The sequence below is a fragment of the Martes martes genome, assembly GCF_963455335.1.
Source record: "Martes martes genome assembly, chromosome: 6".
NCBI classification, from domain to species: domain Eukaryota; kingdom Metazoa; phylum Chordata; class Mammalia; order Carnivora; family Mustelidae; genus Martes; species Martes martes.
The window spans coordinates 128659836-128676987 of record NC_137893.1 but is presented as its reverse complement, the minus strand read 5'-3'; the positions used below and the strand labels follow the sequence as shown (position 1 = coordinate 128676987).

The following is a 17152-nucleotide window of genomic DNA, read 5'->3' as shown; positions in this document are numbered from 1 at the left end:
GCAAACTCCAGATTATGTTTGTTCAAAAAAATTCTGTGATTTAATTTCTAGGCTTGGGGTTTCCTGGATCATGAAGATAATACACATTTGGGCCCCAAACCTATGGGCTTTCTGGTCTACAGCTGCTAATTCTCGGGGAAAACTTATTTCCACAGAGGTCAGGTAAGTTAGATAAGTTTCCTTGTCTTCTACTTTTGCTGACTTATTATTTTTTTTTTCTTATTCACTTTTTAAAATTGCGGCTGTAACGTTTTGAGGGACCGAGCTTCCTGAAGGGGTCAATTTCCCATCTTGCACAGCATAAAACTATGCTGCCAGACTCCCACACAGCCACTGAAGCCTGAGTTCTGGGGCTTGGAGACAGGCAAATTTTCTGAGAGTGGACAAGACTTCAGTGCTGGCTTTCTCTTTGTTTTGGTTCTTGGAGACTTCCTACATTTTCTTACAAGATGAGCTACGCATCCAAAAATCGGGACACTTGATACCTGCTAGCAAGCCTGTGCTTTGTTCAACCACTAATTCAAACAAACCAAGAGCCACTGGTGATTTTTCTTCAGTTTTTTTTTTTTTTTTTTTAAACAAACACACTCACATAAGTACTGCTCTTTAATTTAGTTAAAACCAAAGCCAAGTGTGAGGCAGAAAAGCTATTGTCCACCCTGGAAAAATTATCTTCCTGCCCACTCTCCACTCTACTTGGATCCCAAACAGCTCAGTATAGGTCAGGCTAGAAATGAGAGTCTCTGGGGGGAATTGAAGCTCCTAGTACTTTCCTTTGGAATAGCCCAGGATTCAGACCCGAGACAGCTGACTCCAATGGAGTGAGGGCTGAAGGTTTTGGGCATTTAGGCATTCACTTGATGGCTGAAGTTGGCGGCATTTAGCAAGCTTTTCTACATATGGAGAAAAGACCAGAGGAAGTAGGAAGCTGGCATTAACCTTTAGGGCTTTAGGGGCCCAAGTCCCCTATCAGATGTTCATTAGGTGTCTCCTGTCCTGGTGATTTGTTTACTAACTCTTGTTAGATTACGTATGAGGTTCACACCACAGAACAAGGCGGCTCTGTTCTAAACATGCTCTTGCTTTCACTGCTTTATAAAACCATGTCATTTCTATGTAAGATCTGCAATCAGACTACATTTATGGAGCCACTGGTCCTCTCAGTATTGTAAGCGAGTCTTCACAGGTCTTCTGTATATACAATAGCTCTCGTTTGATAGGATCCTGGGCAAGAAAGGATGTAGACAAATTGCCTTAAGAGAAGGGATGCCCAGAAGAGGAACTTTTACACTTTGGGGATAAAGGTATGAAAGAGAGGGCTGATTTTGCTGTACACAATGTCTTTGACCTGAAATTGTGTGAGTTCATCCATCATGGCTTTTATGCTGTGAGAGGAAGCAGCGCTGGCCTGGGAGATCCCACTGGGTTCAGCTTCGGTGAAGCTGTGTGGCTATGGTTAGGACACATTGATTTCCTCTCTGGCTCAACAAGAGAGGATCCCAACAAGGAGGCAGTTGGATGGAAGCCCTGAAGTTCTATCTGTCTAGGACATTTCCCAATTCTATAAGAGGTCCCCAGTTTGCCCTGAGCCTGTGGACAAGGACTGGCAGAATGCTGATCCCTCTCCATGGGCCTGCAAATGCCAGGCTTGTGGACAAATAGATGGTCATGTGACACCCATGACCACAATAGATACCATAAGGCAGACTCAGAAACTGATCCTTGGCTTCACAGAGCCGTAGACTTGCTCCAGGAACTTCACCCCGGGCGTCCCTCTCCTCCATTTGTAGCTGCCCAGCCACTGTGAATTCTGATTAGCTACCCTTGCTTCAGACCTGTAAACGGACGGCCAGGAAATGCTAGTGTGGCCTGTCATGCCCATCCCTGACTGAGAAGGTGTAGGGCAGGAGGACACCCCTGGGAACTTGCTCTCTGTTGGTTGGGGAAACACAACTGGCAATACCAGACAGTTGCTGGGAGGAGGCAGAAAGACAAGGCCTATTGTTTTGAGCTCTTGAAGACCTCATCTCTCATGACTCTGTCTTTGAGAATTACTTATCAAGCATGTCTGGGAGCTGCAGCCCTAACAATGGCAGGAAGGAAGTCGGGTTACATCCCAAGCACTAGACGAGCACGTAGCCTCATTCTTAGATCTTTGGAGATTCAGAGTGTTTCCACCCCTATGGATAGACCAGAGAGAACAATGCACTTTTCTCTACTTTTGGAAGTAAGTAAGGGTAAGGACCAAGAGTTGTGACTGAGCCAGGGGGGAAAAAAAAAGGAACAGAAGGACTGATGAGCTTGAGAGGTCTCATCCACAATTTGGATAGAAAGCTAGACAACAATCCAATCAGCACTAGCAGTCACACAGAAGATACAAGTAGAAGGACAATTTAGTGCTGTCTTCAAAGCTGATGAGTCAGCTAAATGTTGTGCAGATGAGTCTCAACTGTGCAAATGAAGTCCATCATTTCCTCTAAAAACCCCCTCTAATTATACCTTTGACATTACCACAGGCGGTGTAAGTTTCCTGCAATGCTAACAGACCAGGTTAATGTATAATAATGCTAAGACAGTAAGTAACATCTCAATGACCCTGGGAAACACACATCTTTTGAGGACAAAGCGCCAGGTTACAGGGAACTTTGTGCAAGGAAGGGGTGTCAGGTCTTCAGGTTGTAGTAGTTTAAGTAAAGCCAGCTTACTAACCAGCCATCGATCCCACAATCAAAGGATCGGTAACTTGGAACCTGTATCCTCAGCTAGTCTGAGATGATATCTCTGGTCTGGGACATCCTAGACACCTAGGAAAATACCGAACTAAGCATGACTATAACCCCAGGAAGATGTAAGAATATGGGGAAGAGTAAATATCACTGTAACCATGTTAAAGACATAAATGTAAAACATGTCATGGACATTTTGAAACATACTGTAGTTTAACAAAAAGAGTAGTAAGTGGAGTAATCATTGTGATAATTTGTATCTGCTTTGACTGCTTTTAAAGATTTTAAAGCATTTAAGGAAATCTGGTGTTTTAAGTTAAATGCTGAATACAATTCTATCAATAAAGGTATGACAAATGTATGTATGCCTGCAATAAAATTAATATATTTGATTTATAAAAATTTTGACTTAATTGTGTCAGTAGTATTTAATTGTTTAAGGGGATTTTATAATATGCTACAGGAAAATTAAACTGAGCACTAAAATATATGGAGGACCCTTGAATAGGAAAGATCTCAGCTAGGGGACAAGATTCTAATGGCTAACAGGCAGAGGGAACGCTGATCACTCTGTTCTGGATTTTCTCACTGGGGCTGGCACAGTTCCCACCCGGCCATAAGGGGATATGTCAGGCTTCGAATAAGGGAGCCCATTGGCAGCACTTCTTCAATTGTAAATTGTGCTTGGAAGCAGCATTTTCTGGGCTAAGGATCTTTTCTTTCTCCTGCCCGCCACTGGGTTGGTCACCACTCACTTCTGTCCTGAAGGCAGAGAGGAGTGAAGGGAAGTGGTACAGAATTTCAAGAAGGGACGCACAATGATGCTTTCTTGGATCCCATGAGAAGGCTGGCGGATGTGACTCGCACATTGCCCACTGCGCATGAATAATCCATCGGCTGCACCCAGACGGATGGTCATAGTTGTTTCTGGTAGACCTCAGAGTCCCTCTTCCAATGCTCACTGGGCTCCTCTAGCACCCCAGGACAGAGCTGCTGCATCAGGGGACTGGGATATCACTTTTAGAAGGCATCCCAGAAAGGACGGAACACCGACTCACACGGCACACGGTTCCTGTGTGGGCCACCCTTTTCTTTGCATTAAAATGCCAGTCTTGTTGTTTGGGGTTTGGAGGGGAGCATCTGTCTCCCCCTGCCAGCCCAGTATGTGTGAGCAGCACTGCTCCTGTGTTGTGCCTTCCAACTTGCTCTTACGTTGCAGGGGGCTCTGCCAGCTGGGGCTTCCCTCTTCACCAGGCGCCTGGCACCTGACGGCCTCTGCCAGGTTCTCCAACTGCACAGTTTGGTGCCGGAAAGGGGCTCTTTCACCTGCACTTTCCTTGGCCTGGAGAAAACAAGCTGCTTTGGTCCCCCGAGTTCCCCCTCCTGCAGTCCGGTGTCTGAAGCCTTGCCCTGGACCTCACACTGTGGCAGCTTCGGGAATATATTGTCTGTGTTGTAGTTTGCACAAAAAGAGCGACAGAGCTGGACGACAGTCCTCTTCCATCTCCACCTCTTCGAAGTTTCTACTCCAAAACGTGAGCAAAGCTGCTTCTCATAATTTTGCTTGAGGATGGAAAGAGAAGTGAACGGCACCTAGGAAGACATTTCCTGCCTGCACCGAAGAGCCTCTTAGACTCACTCTTGGCTGCCCCCACCCCCTTTAGGTCCCTAGCCCCTAAGGGACTTAGCATCTCTTAGCATCTCTTTTAAAAAGTGCTTGGGAATATGTGCTATGGTATGTGCTGTGAATTGTGTCAGACTGATGAATCACAGACCTGTACCCCAGAAACAAATAATACATTGTATGTTCATTAAAAAAATACTTGGGAGAATTCACAGTGCCTTGGAGGTCTGGCTGAAAGGACCTTACAAAAGCCACAAGGAGGAACTCAGTGGCTTGGTAACAGAAGCTCACCTACAAGATTTGTTCTCCTCCAGCTCCTTTTCACTTTCAACTTCTTCCTTGTGCCATCTTTAAGTCTGCATCTCAATGTTGACACTCACATATATATGTGTATATATATATATATATATTCATATAGATATCTATTTAAAAATAATGTCCCCATCTTTAAAAGTCTGCACCTCAATGTTGACACTCATATTTATATATATTTAATAAATATACATTAAAATGATAGTAATTATATGATATATAATTATATTATGATATATAATTATCATATTATCATATCATTATTTTTTAATCTTTTTTTATCATATCATTATTAATATCAACTTTCTGACTTTATGTTTGGGCAAAAAGACCTCGCGATGCTCCTGGAAGCTTACTGTTTCTTCTTGCGTGCCTATTTATCCCTTTGAAATGGCATCATTGTCTCCCTGCGTATCTGTCTGCTTTTCTCTAATTGTACAGTATTTATATCCCTATTAATCCAGGAAAATAAAGGAAGAGAGAAATTGCTTTCTGTGTGTAATATTTTAAAGTACTGTTAAATGACTATGTGGTGGGTGATATTTTCCATTATTATTATATATTTTTTGGTAGTGTTGCTTCTTTTGTGTTGTTTTATGCTCCATTTATTTCAGAATTACTAGGCTTTGAGGAAAGCGGGTCTCCCTCCCTCCCTGCCGCCTTTCCTTCCAGGGCAGTTTTAAAATAACTTTCCTACCAATATTTTTTCAACATGCTTTGCTCTTCAGCCAGGTCATTTGCAGTTTACCTTTATTTTGGAGGAGTTGTTGCCAGCATTGCTTTGCATTTTTAAGGTCTGATTAATGGTCCTCTTTGACTATCTTGACGGATTACTCAGATGCACGTGACCTGATTCTGACTTTGTAATTAAAGATTTTTTTTTTGGAGGTCAGATAGAGTGCCTGCCCTGCTGCAAACTTCAGCACATGTGTAAAACCTATTTGGGCAGATAGGGACCAGACTGCCTGCCTTCAGGGAGAGAAGAGCAGGTGTTAAGTGTGAAGCATGGTGACCAGAGGCCATGGTCCCCTGACCCTGGAACCTCCTAGGTGGCTGACCCTTAGGAACCACCCACTGCCCTCAACTTACTGCTAGAGATAGAGCTCCCCCTCCTCTCCCCTCCCCTCCCGACTCACCAACTTCTCCACCCTGAAAATTGCTGTTGGATGTGGGGGAAATAAGGTTTCCCTATAGAATAAGTAAGCCAACCTCATGGTGGAGGGGGTGGGCTCCATCTGAAAACTATGCTGTTCTTGCTGGTAAGAGAATGAACTTTCATTTGCTTTAAAAAAAAATTGGTAGATATCATTTCTGAACATCTTGCAATGAAAGTGAACTTGATACATGGGTTGATGAATGTCAATGTGGGTACTCTACCCACATAGCTTCTACGGCTATTACAGGTCCCCGATGGATCCTTGGGAAAAGCCCAACTGGCCCAGCTCTGAGTGCGTGCAGAGAGGGGAGGCTGGAAGGACCGAATCAGAAAGCACATGGCTTCTTCCTCCTCTTCCTCTTTGCTCCCTCCGCCCTTCCTCCTCTTCCTGCTTCTGCTAGGGTAGGGTTTTCACTTCCTCACCCAAAGGCTTAGTTTTTGAGCTATCTCTTCTCCCTATCCCTACCCTGTGCTTCTGGGATCAGATGGCATGGGTTGCTCCCTATTGGAATTCCATAATGTAGCTCTGAGTCCCTGGGCATGGAGTCAGACACTTAGGGCTGTCTCATGGCTCAGACTATGTTACATGACAAGATAGTTAATGGGTACGTGCTTCAGTTTCCATATCTGGAACATGGAGATAAATATCCTACGCACCTCATAGGACTGTTTGTAAGGATTGAATGAGACCCTATTAAATGAAAGGACATTATAAATTATAAAATGCTATGTAGCAGCCGGAGATTATTATGGAAATGATGATGTTCTCAAAGGTATCTTATGAATTCCTTTACTCTTGGTGGATTTGGTGTCGAGATTACGTGGCCACACAGCTTCTCTATGGCTAAAATCATCCAGAAGACACGGAACTGGAGACTCTGAGCTGGTGAACAGCTTAAGAGATTCTTTCCTACCCTTGACCAGGGAGCAGGAACGTTTTTCTTCAAAGAGCCAAATAGTTAGTATTTCAGGATCTGTGGTCATATAGTCACTAACACTCTACTTATAGGAGAAACAGATGAGTGTGTTCATGTTCCAATAAGATTTTATGGACATAGAAATTGACATTTCATGTAATTTCATATGTCACATATATTCTTCTTCTTTTGACTCTTGTAACCACCTAAATGTGTAAAAACCATTCTTAGCTCACAGGTCATCTAAAACCAGGCAACATGTGGCATTTGGCCTGTGGGCTTCATTTGCCAGTGCCTGTCTTAGACTACTCCCAGGAACACCTGGAACGGCCAGGTTGACTGTCAGAGATATCAAAGGGGAGACATAAAATCATTTAGGCATATGTCATAGGTGTTTTACTTTTTATGACCCTCTTCTTGGCCTGGCTGATGTCAAAACATGTGAGAGCATATCAAAGTATGTTAAATGACAATACTAAGTTCACACTCAACGTTCTTGTCAAAAAATACAACCTAAATCTCTGCTTGCCAATGCTTATTAAAAAACCCCAAACAGCAAACAACAACGGCAACAATACTAGTCATGGAGGGCTGCGTGGAACCCATGTGTCTCATCCAGTCCTATAGACAGTCTAACTTTCCCTTGAGCAATCCAGACCTGCAATTGTACCATTCATGGAAACTTCCACTGGGGCCATTTGCAAAAGCAATCCTGAGTTGCGTTTTAGTGATGAATCCTTGCTCCTTGATTCCATGAGAAACAGTGGATGGGAGTCACATTGCTCCAGGTAGAAATTCCTCTCAGAGCTTATCCCAGTATCAGGAAAAGCTAGACTTCTTAAAAACGGATTTTATTTTGCAAGTGATGTAATTTCCTTGTTTGATATGGTTTCGAGGAAGGTCATAATCAAATGCACCTCTATTGATTAGAAAATGTCTTGCAAGCCATCAGTAGCAAAGATTTATGTACTAAGTATGTACTAAGCACTTTTCATACAATCCTTTTACTTAATCCTCTCATGGTCCTGAGAGGTAGGTAAAATTATATCTATTGTAATGGGATAAATGAGGGCTCCCAAAGATATCCATGTCCTAATTCCCAGAATCTGCTGATATCATCTTATACAGCAAAAGAGAATTTGTAGATGGGTTTAATTTAAGGATCTTGAGATGGAGAGATTATCCTAATCTTAGTGTTCCCTTCAGACAGAGAGGCGGAGAGAGATTTGGCATAGAAGAAAGCAATATGATAACAAGATGTTGAAGCAAGATGCTGGCCTGTTGGCTTTAAAGATGGAGGAAGGGTCTATGAGCCAAGGAATGTAGAATGTAGAATGTAGAATGTAGCCAAGGAATGTAGAAACCAGAAAAGTCCAGGAAAGAGATTCTCCCCTAGAGTTTCCAAGGGAGTGTGGCCCTTCACTAAGTGAAGTTGTCTTTGGATTTCTGACCTCCGAGACACTAAAAGAATACATGTGTGTCATTTTAAGCCACCAAGTGGTAACTACTAGTACACCATAGGAAACTGATATGCCCACTTTGCAATCAAGGAGAGGAGACAGAGAATATTGCCCAATGGCAGGAACGAGGTTTGCTGACCTCAGACCCACGGATCTTACTTCTCACACTGCTTCATCTGTTGTATGTTTCCTGATGTCTCCTGGATTTATTATCCCATCCCTGCCCCCAACCTGTTTTCCCACTACCTGTTTCATCCTCCAAACCTGTGGACTTTTGTAATCCATCTCATGAGCTGGTATGATAGAGACAGAATATGAATAAATACATTGGTGGACATTTGTGACGTGGGAATGCATGAAGTCCCTGGGCTTTTGCTAGCCCTGAGGATTGTCTTATGATTTAATAAAAGGCTGCTTTGGTTCCCCCTCTGTCACTCGTTACTGTAGCATTAACAGTTGGACAGAGCCGGACTTCTGCTTTCTCAGAAAATTGTGCTCACTTCCCGGTCAGTATTCAGAGCCTAGCAACTTTTTGTGAGTTTCTTTCTATCTCCTCAAGGATTTTTGTATTATTTAGAACAGTGTCTGGCCTAAGAGCTGCCCCTCCCACTAAAATTATTAAATAAAACAAGAAGGAAAAAATGAAGCACTGAACCCAGAAAACAGTAGATCCTCTATTTTTGTCAGGTGATGCCCCCACATCTGTGTGCATGTTGAGATTCTAGAAGCCCCTGACACGCACTAAGGAGATCTGAACACCAGGGTTGGATAGAGGGTCTAAACACATGGCCTTTGTTCTGTGTTATCAGCGTGAGAGCCTTGGAAGCAGGGGTGGGAGGGCTGCCCTGCTGTGAATCCAGCAGCTACAGGGAGGACCATCTCCATCTGGGGAGGGGTATGCAACTATTCAGTCTCTGATGGCTCAATGGCTCTCAGGAGATGAGCCAGGACCCACCTTTGGAGAAACTCCAGGGCACTGCTTTCTTTCTTCTCTGCTGACACCTGAGTATACCAAAGATTTCTTCTGATGTTGAGGCTTTCGATAGGATTCTAGTTTGACCTGTCATACTTCTTTCGTGAATTATTATTATTCTTAAAAGATTTTATTTATTTATTTGACAGAGAGAGAGAGAGTGAGCATGTGTGTGCATGAGCACAAACAGGAGGGGGGGGCAGAGGCAGGCTTCCTGGTGAGCAGAGAGCTGGACATGGGGCTTGATCCCAGGACACTGGGATCATGACCTGAGCTGAAGGCTTAACTGACTGAGCCACCCAGGCACCCCCTGGATTATTGATTCTACAAGCTACAAACCTTGGCTGCGGCCTCGAATAACTTTCAAGCTAATATTCAAGCTTCCATCTATTCCCTGAGGGAATATTTCCAAATGTAATCTCCTCATTGTCAAAGGGACGCAGCCCAACCTTGTCTCTTATTGTATTAGGGTTCTCCAGAGAAACAGAACCAATGGAAATATATACTAGAAAAAATATATATAATGAAAGAGATTTATCATAAGATATTGGCTCACGTGATTATGGAGGCTGAGAAGCCCTGTGGTCTGCCATTTGTAAACTGGACGCCCAGGAAGGCTGGTGGTGTGTCTGAAGATCCCAGGGTGAGCCTGAAATCCAGGAGTGCTCCAAGCAGGAGGTCGAAGTCCCAGCTTACAGTCAGGCTGACGGAGAGTGAATCCTTCCTTCCTCCACCTTTTTGTTCTCTTTAGGCCCTCAACAGATTGGACGCAGACCACCCTCACTGGGGAGGGTGATCTGCATTCATGCAGGTCAGTGATTTCAGCGCTAATGGGTAGAAACACTCTCACAGTCATACCCAGAAAATGTTTAACCAGTTCTCTGGGCCTCCTGTGGCCCAATCAATGTGACACATAAAATTGACCATCACACCTGGGCTTTCCCCACATTTCCTACTTTACCTCTCATCCCTCCCTTGTGTTCCAGCCCTTCTGCAGCCGCCTGAACTCTATGCCTGGTCACCTCTCCCTGATTTCAACAGGCCATTCTCTGTGCCAAGTTATCCTTCCCACGCCCCACCTCCACCCACCTGCCTTCTGACGAAACTCCAGACAGCAGGGGATTGAAGCACAGGCTCCAGAGTCAGCTGGGCCTGGGATCAAGTCATTTCGATTCTGCAGATATTTACTTCCTGCCTTCCCTGTGCTCCCCGGAAACAATTCTGCCCCATTACCTGTGTGACCTTGGAAGAGTTCCCTGGCATCTCTCACTCTGGTTTAGACATCTGTAAAGTAGTAATGCACAGGAAGTCCTGAATACCTATAAACCTCCCACGGACATAAGGTGTTATAATTACCATTTTTGTCATTCTTTGAGGTTGAGGTCAAGCTTGATGTCTCTTCCCTTGGCGTGTCTAGACCCCCAAGCTCACCCTTTCCAACTACCATGACCCCTGGTGCATGATCCATGCATCTATCCCGGCCCTTCACACAGAGCATTTACCCTGTTGTTCAATTGTCTGATCCTCCCACTACTCTTCAATGAGAGCTGTGTCTCCTCCATCCCTTTCCTCTGAGTGCCCAGAGCAGGGCTTGCTGACATTTGGTGACTAGAGCAGCTACTGGGAGGGAGGAGTTATCCCCAGAGGCCCGTGATAAGCTTTGTTCTCCTGATGCATCCGCTTCTCTTGTCTTTCTTGGCAGTGACTTGAAAGGCTGTGCCAGACTTGGCTGTAGGCTGCAGGCTGGTCTGGGGGAGGGACCAGCCATGGCAACCTTTTATGGGAGGATGAATTGGAAAAACAAATCCCGAGCAGTCCATTCATCTCAACTCTTGCTTCTCATGCTGCACCTACAATGCGTAGATGCCAGCAGAAAGCGTCCCATCCCCATGGGAAGAGTGAGAGTAATGAGATCAACACCTACAGCATTTCGCCATTCATTCGCTTGTACATGAGAAAAAAGGTTTTGTGCATTTCAATGTCCAGTGTTCCTTCTTTTTCAAAGAGTGAAATCAAATCGGACAAATGGTCCTGGAGACCAGCCTGACCATCCCAACCTCTCCACGGCAACTCCCTGGGTAGCAGCTGCCGGATCAGCTATCTGGTCCAAGGCAACATCTCCTCTGCTCCCCAGCTTACCATGAGGCCAATTTAAATACTGAAAGAGCATCACTTTTCCAGCTCCTTCCGTCCAAACTGCATTTTGCTTCTTGTCTACCTCCGAAGTGTCATATTTCACACCGGCACCCTTTTCTATGAGGCTGTCCCTCTAATCTTCATTCAAGATGCGATCTGATGCTGAACTCATTTTCCTGCACTCAGGCCCCCTTTGTGGATGGAAGTGTGCTCCTCTCCCCACCAAACTGATATGTTGAAGTTTTACCCCTTAGTACCTTAGAATATGATTTTACTTGAAGATAGGGCTTTCGAGAGGTGATTAAGGTTAAAAGATGTCCTGTGGGTGGGCCATAATCCAGTAGGACTGGCATTCTTATAAGAAGAGATCAGGACCCAGCCAGGCACAGAGGACAGACTGTGTGAGGACATGGGGAGAAGACAGACACCTACAAGCCAAGGAGAGAGGCCTCAGGAGACACCAACCCTGCCAACACCTTGATCTTGGACTTCCAGCCTCCAGAACTGTGATAAAATAAATATCTGTTGTTTAAGACTTCAGTCCGTGGTACTCTGCTCTAACAGCCTTTGTAGACCAATATATAATCCAAAGTGTTGGTTCAAATACGTACAGCCGCTGTTCCCTGCATTCTACTCATTAACTCACACGGTTTCTTGGTAAAATGTTGGCCCCATTGGGGTAATAACCATGGCGTTTGCTCTTTGGTTATATCTGGCCCTAGAAAAAACCCTGGCATTGAGTACGTGCTGAATTAGTGAGCAGAGATGCTGAGGAGTATCACTGGAAGGCAGGAATCTACTCTTTTGACATACGAGATTGTTTCACTCAGTTTGCAAACTCAATAACCTGGAAGGTAGTCGGGGTGTACATTTTGGGGTGGAGGTGACTAAGCGAAGCATCTTTTCTTAATTTTGAGCTAATGGGGTTTCATGATCTGAGAGACTCCTTGGTCATTTTGGGCTCTGCCATTTTGGTGAATTGGTCTATTTAGACTCAATGCCTTTGTCTTGTCCTCTTTGTGGCTCTTTCAGGCTCATTCCCACTCCCCACCCTACATTTCTCCTTCTCCCAAGGGCTCTCGATGGCCTTGCAGACCCACTTCAAGTGGAGAAAGGCTTTGGGTCCTGTCCTCTCACCCCTTCCCAATTCTAACTCAACACTTCAGCAGCCCTCATCTGAGGGCCTCCATTTCCCCGTAAACACAAAATAGCACGTTTTGAAAGACCTTACCACAACTCTGGTAGAGCACTTCCAGGTTCCCATCCTGGCAGACCGTGTGTGTGGGCCAGGCCTTGCTGCCGCTGCTGGGACATATCAGAGTCCAGACGAGGACGGCCACCGTGAGACTCTTCATGGCCAGGCCCTGCGTGTGACCGACTGGAAAATAACGGGCCCCAAACAAGGGGCCTCTGGGCTCTTCCTCTCCTCTGCTACAGGGGTGAATGTTTGGTTTCACTTCTCCTATTTTACGCTCCTGAGGAACCACTGTGAGATGCAAAAGGCAGTTCACTGAGGCCCTTGAATACTGTTCCCCCAGGACCTTTGACCCTTGAATCAGCAGGGTGAGAACGGCCTGTCTCCGGTGGGCTGGATGTTGACTCTCTGCTTTCACAGGGAGGAGCCAGCAAGTGATGCATGACCTTATGCTGTGGGCCCCTCCAAACAGCCTCCATAGACCCCCCCCCACCCCCAGATGGAGTAGTGGACTCAGGAAAGCAAAAGCCACAGGCCACCGTGTGGTTTTCATCAGCAGCCCTCCAATGTCTCCACAAGTTCCTGATGTGGGCTGTGGACCTGGCTGGGGCCAGCAGGCAGCACTTGCCATTTTGAGGGCGGCAGAGTCATATCTGGGATCTGGAATGAGGCTTTTGCCCTGTTGGCGTTTTCTCTGGCTCTAGCCCCACTCTCAGGATTAGGGTTTCAGCAGCGACTTGTGTGGCTGTGAGAACAGAGCTTGTTCTGGGAGCAGCAGATGCGGTCTCTGGAGATGAAGTAGAGGGGACGTCCCTGAGAGGTGAGCTGTGTTCTATTTCTGGTTTGGCTTGGTCAAGGGTGGAGAAGGATGGGGAAGTGAGAGCCTCCCTTTTAAGATGGTGTGTGTGTGTGAGGGCGTTGACTGTGTCGGTCATTGGCAGGATTATTAATGTCCCATCCCAGTTTCTTTCCAAAGCTTAGAGTCTGTCCCCCTATTCCACGACCTCTGCCGAGCTGCTCAGCCCTGGTTTCCCACCTCTACTCCACTCCACCTTAGCTTGAGAGAACCAGGGTCAGGGCCACGGCCAGCAGATTGGAGGAGCAACAGAGTATGCTATTTCCCCCGCAAGAGGAAAAGTACTTCTCTGAGCTCACTGGGTAAATTGACTGTTTCTGCTGATAGGTAACTTTCGTTACCTCAGACTTTTTTCGAAGTAAGTGGAATTTAATTAGCAGTGAAAACAAATACACTGACTTAATTGATGAATACTTAGGATTTCTTGGGAAACATCTCAGAGCAGTCATTTGGGGAAGGGGAAGGTCTGGGTTGCTGGGCCTTCTCCTCCTCCTTCTCATCCATCTCTTCCTCCTTCTCCTCCTCCTCCTTCTTTTTTTTAGGTACTCCCCTACAAATAATTTAGTGATGCTGGCTTTCAAGTGGTTCCCAAAATGTGGTCCCTAGACAACAGCTACAACTTCAACTAGGAGCTTTTTAGAAATGCAAATTCGCAGACTGTATGCAAGACCAGCCAAATCAGAAACTCTGGGATGGAGACTGGCCCTGTGTTGTTGTTGTTGTTGTTTTAATTCTTTATTTAAATTCAATTTAGTTAACATATAGTGTATTTTTAGTTTCAGGGGCAGAGTTCAGTGATTCATCAGTTGCGTAGAACACCCAGGGCTCATCACATCACGTGCCCTCCTGAATGCCCATCCCCCAGTGACCCCCACCACCTCCCCTCCAGCAGCCCTCAGTTTGTTTCCTTTGATTAAGAGTCTCTTATGGTTTATCTCCCTCTCTGTTTTCATCTTATTTTATTTTTCCTTCCCTTCCCCTCTGTTCATCTCTTTTGTTTCTTTCGTTCCCTGTATGAGTGAAGCCGGTGTGAGCTGGTGTCTCATTGTGGTTTTGATCTGCATTTTCCTGATCTGGCACTGTGTTTTAAGGCTGTCCGTAGGGACCTTTGGGTGCTCCAGAAGGTGTTGAGAGAGCTCTGAACAGTAAATGAGCAGAGCAATTGAGGTTATTCCTTTGCACCCCTGCAGAGCCCAGCATGACCAGTACACCATTGGAAAGACCCAGGAGGGCCAAACAGAGAGCAGATATTCTGGTAGAGAGCTGTGAGTGGCTGCCAACAGGAAACCATATCATATGAGGACCAAGCCATAGATTGTGAACCAAAGGACCTAGTGGTGAAAAGAAGCGTGATTCAGGAACTGCACTGGCATTTGGATATATTCAAAATGGAGTACTGCGAGGTTCTGGAGGCGTGGTAAGGTTGGAACAATGGTCAGACTTCAGGGCATCAGTATCAGCGGGGGTGGGGGGGGGTGGGGGGTGGAGGGGGTGGGGCTTAAGATTGCCAGGCTCCAAACCCAGAGCTTCTGTGTTACAGGTTCAGGAAGTCTCTGGTGGGACCTGAGAGCCTGCATTTCTGACAAGTTCCCAGGGGATGCCAGTGCTTCTGGTCCAGGGGTCTGAGAACTCTGCTACTCCCGATTCTAAGATTTACTTTGTTGCAAACTATACAGTTTTGTGCTGTTTTAAAATCATCTTGGTCCTTATCCAAATATTCTTCTGTTAAACGGCAGACAACATTTTGTATAACACATAGTATACCCAAAATGGGAGTGTCGAATCAGCCACTGTCACTACAGAGTTCTGCTTACGGAGAACCAGGATTTGCCTGAAATCGTCAGCGATGGCTTGCCGAGTTCAAGCAATCCAAAATGTCTCGAGGAGTTCTTTAACTAGAAGCTTTGTAAAGACAGCAAAAGAGTTCATTAGCAATGTCCTGTTTCCTAACTATAAAATAAAATGAGGACCGTTTATGATAGTTCCATAAAATATGGTTTAATACGAGTAAATGGTAACCAAAGATACTGTCAGCTCTCATATTGACTTCCAACGCCTCATCAACTGTAGCTAAAGAAGCTAGACTTTTTTTGATAATCCTCTTTCTCTGTGTTTCAAGTTGCTTTTTGTCATAGAGGTTTGCTTAGGGATGGTGCCTTTCTTTTCTTGTAGAGTTAAACATTATTGGTTGAGAACACTGAACACTGAAAGTGTTGTTAAGAAGAAAACTCGTGATGTTGAAGAATGGAATTTGAGACTCTGAGGACACGGGAATATAGCTCCCTTGGGAAAGTGACTCAGTCTTGGGGTGGGTTTTGCACTTCCACAGGCCAATTTTGTCTACATTTCATGTGCCGCCAGGTGGCAGAGAGCCCTCGTTCACCACGGCGCCCTGATACTGCATGCTGCCTCCAATGGCAAATGGTCTTCACCAACTCTTGTATTCAACTTTGGCTGCTCTCCTCTCTCTCTTCTAAGTATTTGAATATATATTCCCTCTCATTTATTTAATCCTTAAAACCTCTTTGTGGGTACCTATAGCTCCATGATCACCCATCCACAACTTGGAAATCCCTAAGTCTTGAAAAAGGAAAGTTGTGTTTTTGTTTTTGTTTTTTTTTTTTACTCTTTTGGTTAAAAGAAAAAAAATCTAATCTAACTGAGAGTTTATAGTCTCATTGTTCTTAATTTAAAGTTTTAATTTAACCTATCTGGGTTTAGCTGCAGAAACATTAATGTGATTGATTAGTGGGAGATGGGGGGGCAGGCACTAGACCCACTGAAAGTGGGTACAAAATATAAATCTTATTACCTTTCTGAAATCAAGAAATTCTGAATTTTAAAATACATCTGTGCATGAAGATTTTAGTTAAGGATTTCTGGATTCATTCTATGATGATCCTTGTTCTCCAGAGAAGAAACTGAGGCTTAGTTAGTAACTAGTTCAGAATCACACATGTGGTAGGACTGAGTTGAAAGCCAGGCAGTTAGGATCCAGAACCCAAGTTCTTGACCATTGGGAAAAGGTCTCTTAACTATTGTCTCTTTATGCTCACTTATCTTCCCCTCTAGGGATATCAAAGTAAATGACCCTCCACTACTTGGAAAGTGCTTGCAGACTTTGGTCTTCAGCCAATGCCAGGCCCTATCCCGCATGACCAGTGACTAAGTGGACAGACCTATGTAGGACACAAATATCTTCTCATTAGAAGAATATCTTCCCATTAGAAATGTGACGTGACAATAGAAAGCAGGACCTTCAAAGTCCAGAAGAGAGAGGCCATGGAAGGTGGCCAGTGAGATGACGAGCCCCCAAAGGAGTCTAATGAATGGTACCTTTTCTCTCTGAACACTGCTGAAACAAAGGGTCAGATGATTTCATGGCAAGTCCCTTAATATTCAGAAATTGAGGTCTTTGCTGTTTCTTTGAAGACTAGATATGTCAGCTCCAATTGTAAGGTTATTGATGAATAAAGCAGGGGAAAAAGGCACTTTGTACTTTTCAGGCAAAACAGTGCTTTCCATGGCTATGGCCTCTGCTCACCTGGAATTTAATTGTGTTAAAAAGCCATGGCCCTGAGTTGTCACTTTTTGTTCAAAAAGCTGGTCTTTCCTTTGCTCGAGCTTTTGAACCGTAAGATTGGAGACTCCCCATCAGGGAGTCAGAGATGAAGTCACTTAAAAATAGTCTGTCCATCACCAAGGGCTTTCCATTTGATTGCATGAGAATCTTTCATCCCATCTGTATCTGTCTATCCCGACTGCTATGACCCTAGACAGGCCCCTCATGGTCTCCC

General features: G+C 44.9%; 1 protein-coding gene across 1 annotated transcript in view; it reads right to left on the bottom strand.

Annotated features, from left to right (window-relative positions):
* The window catches only part of LY86 (lymphocyte antigen 86), a 56402-nt gene extending 43677 nt beyond the window's left edge, over nt 1-12725 (bottom strand). The window contains exon 1 of the mRNA XM_080807112.1: nt 12536-12725. Within this exon, the coding sequence (XP_080663238.1) occupies nt 12536-12659 (124 nt within the window). The 5' untranslated portion in view covers nt 12660-12725. The remainder of the gene's footprint in view (nt 1-12535) is intronic.
* Between the last annotated feature and the right edge of the window lie 4427 nt (nt 12726-17152).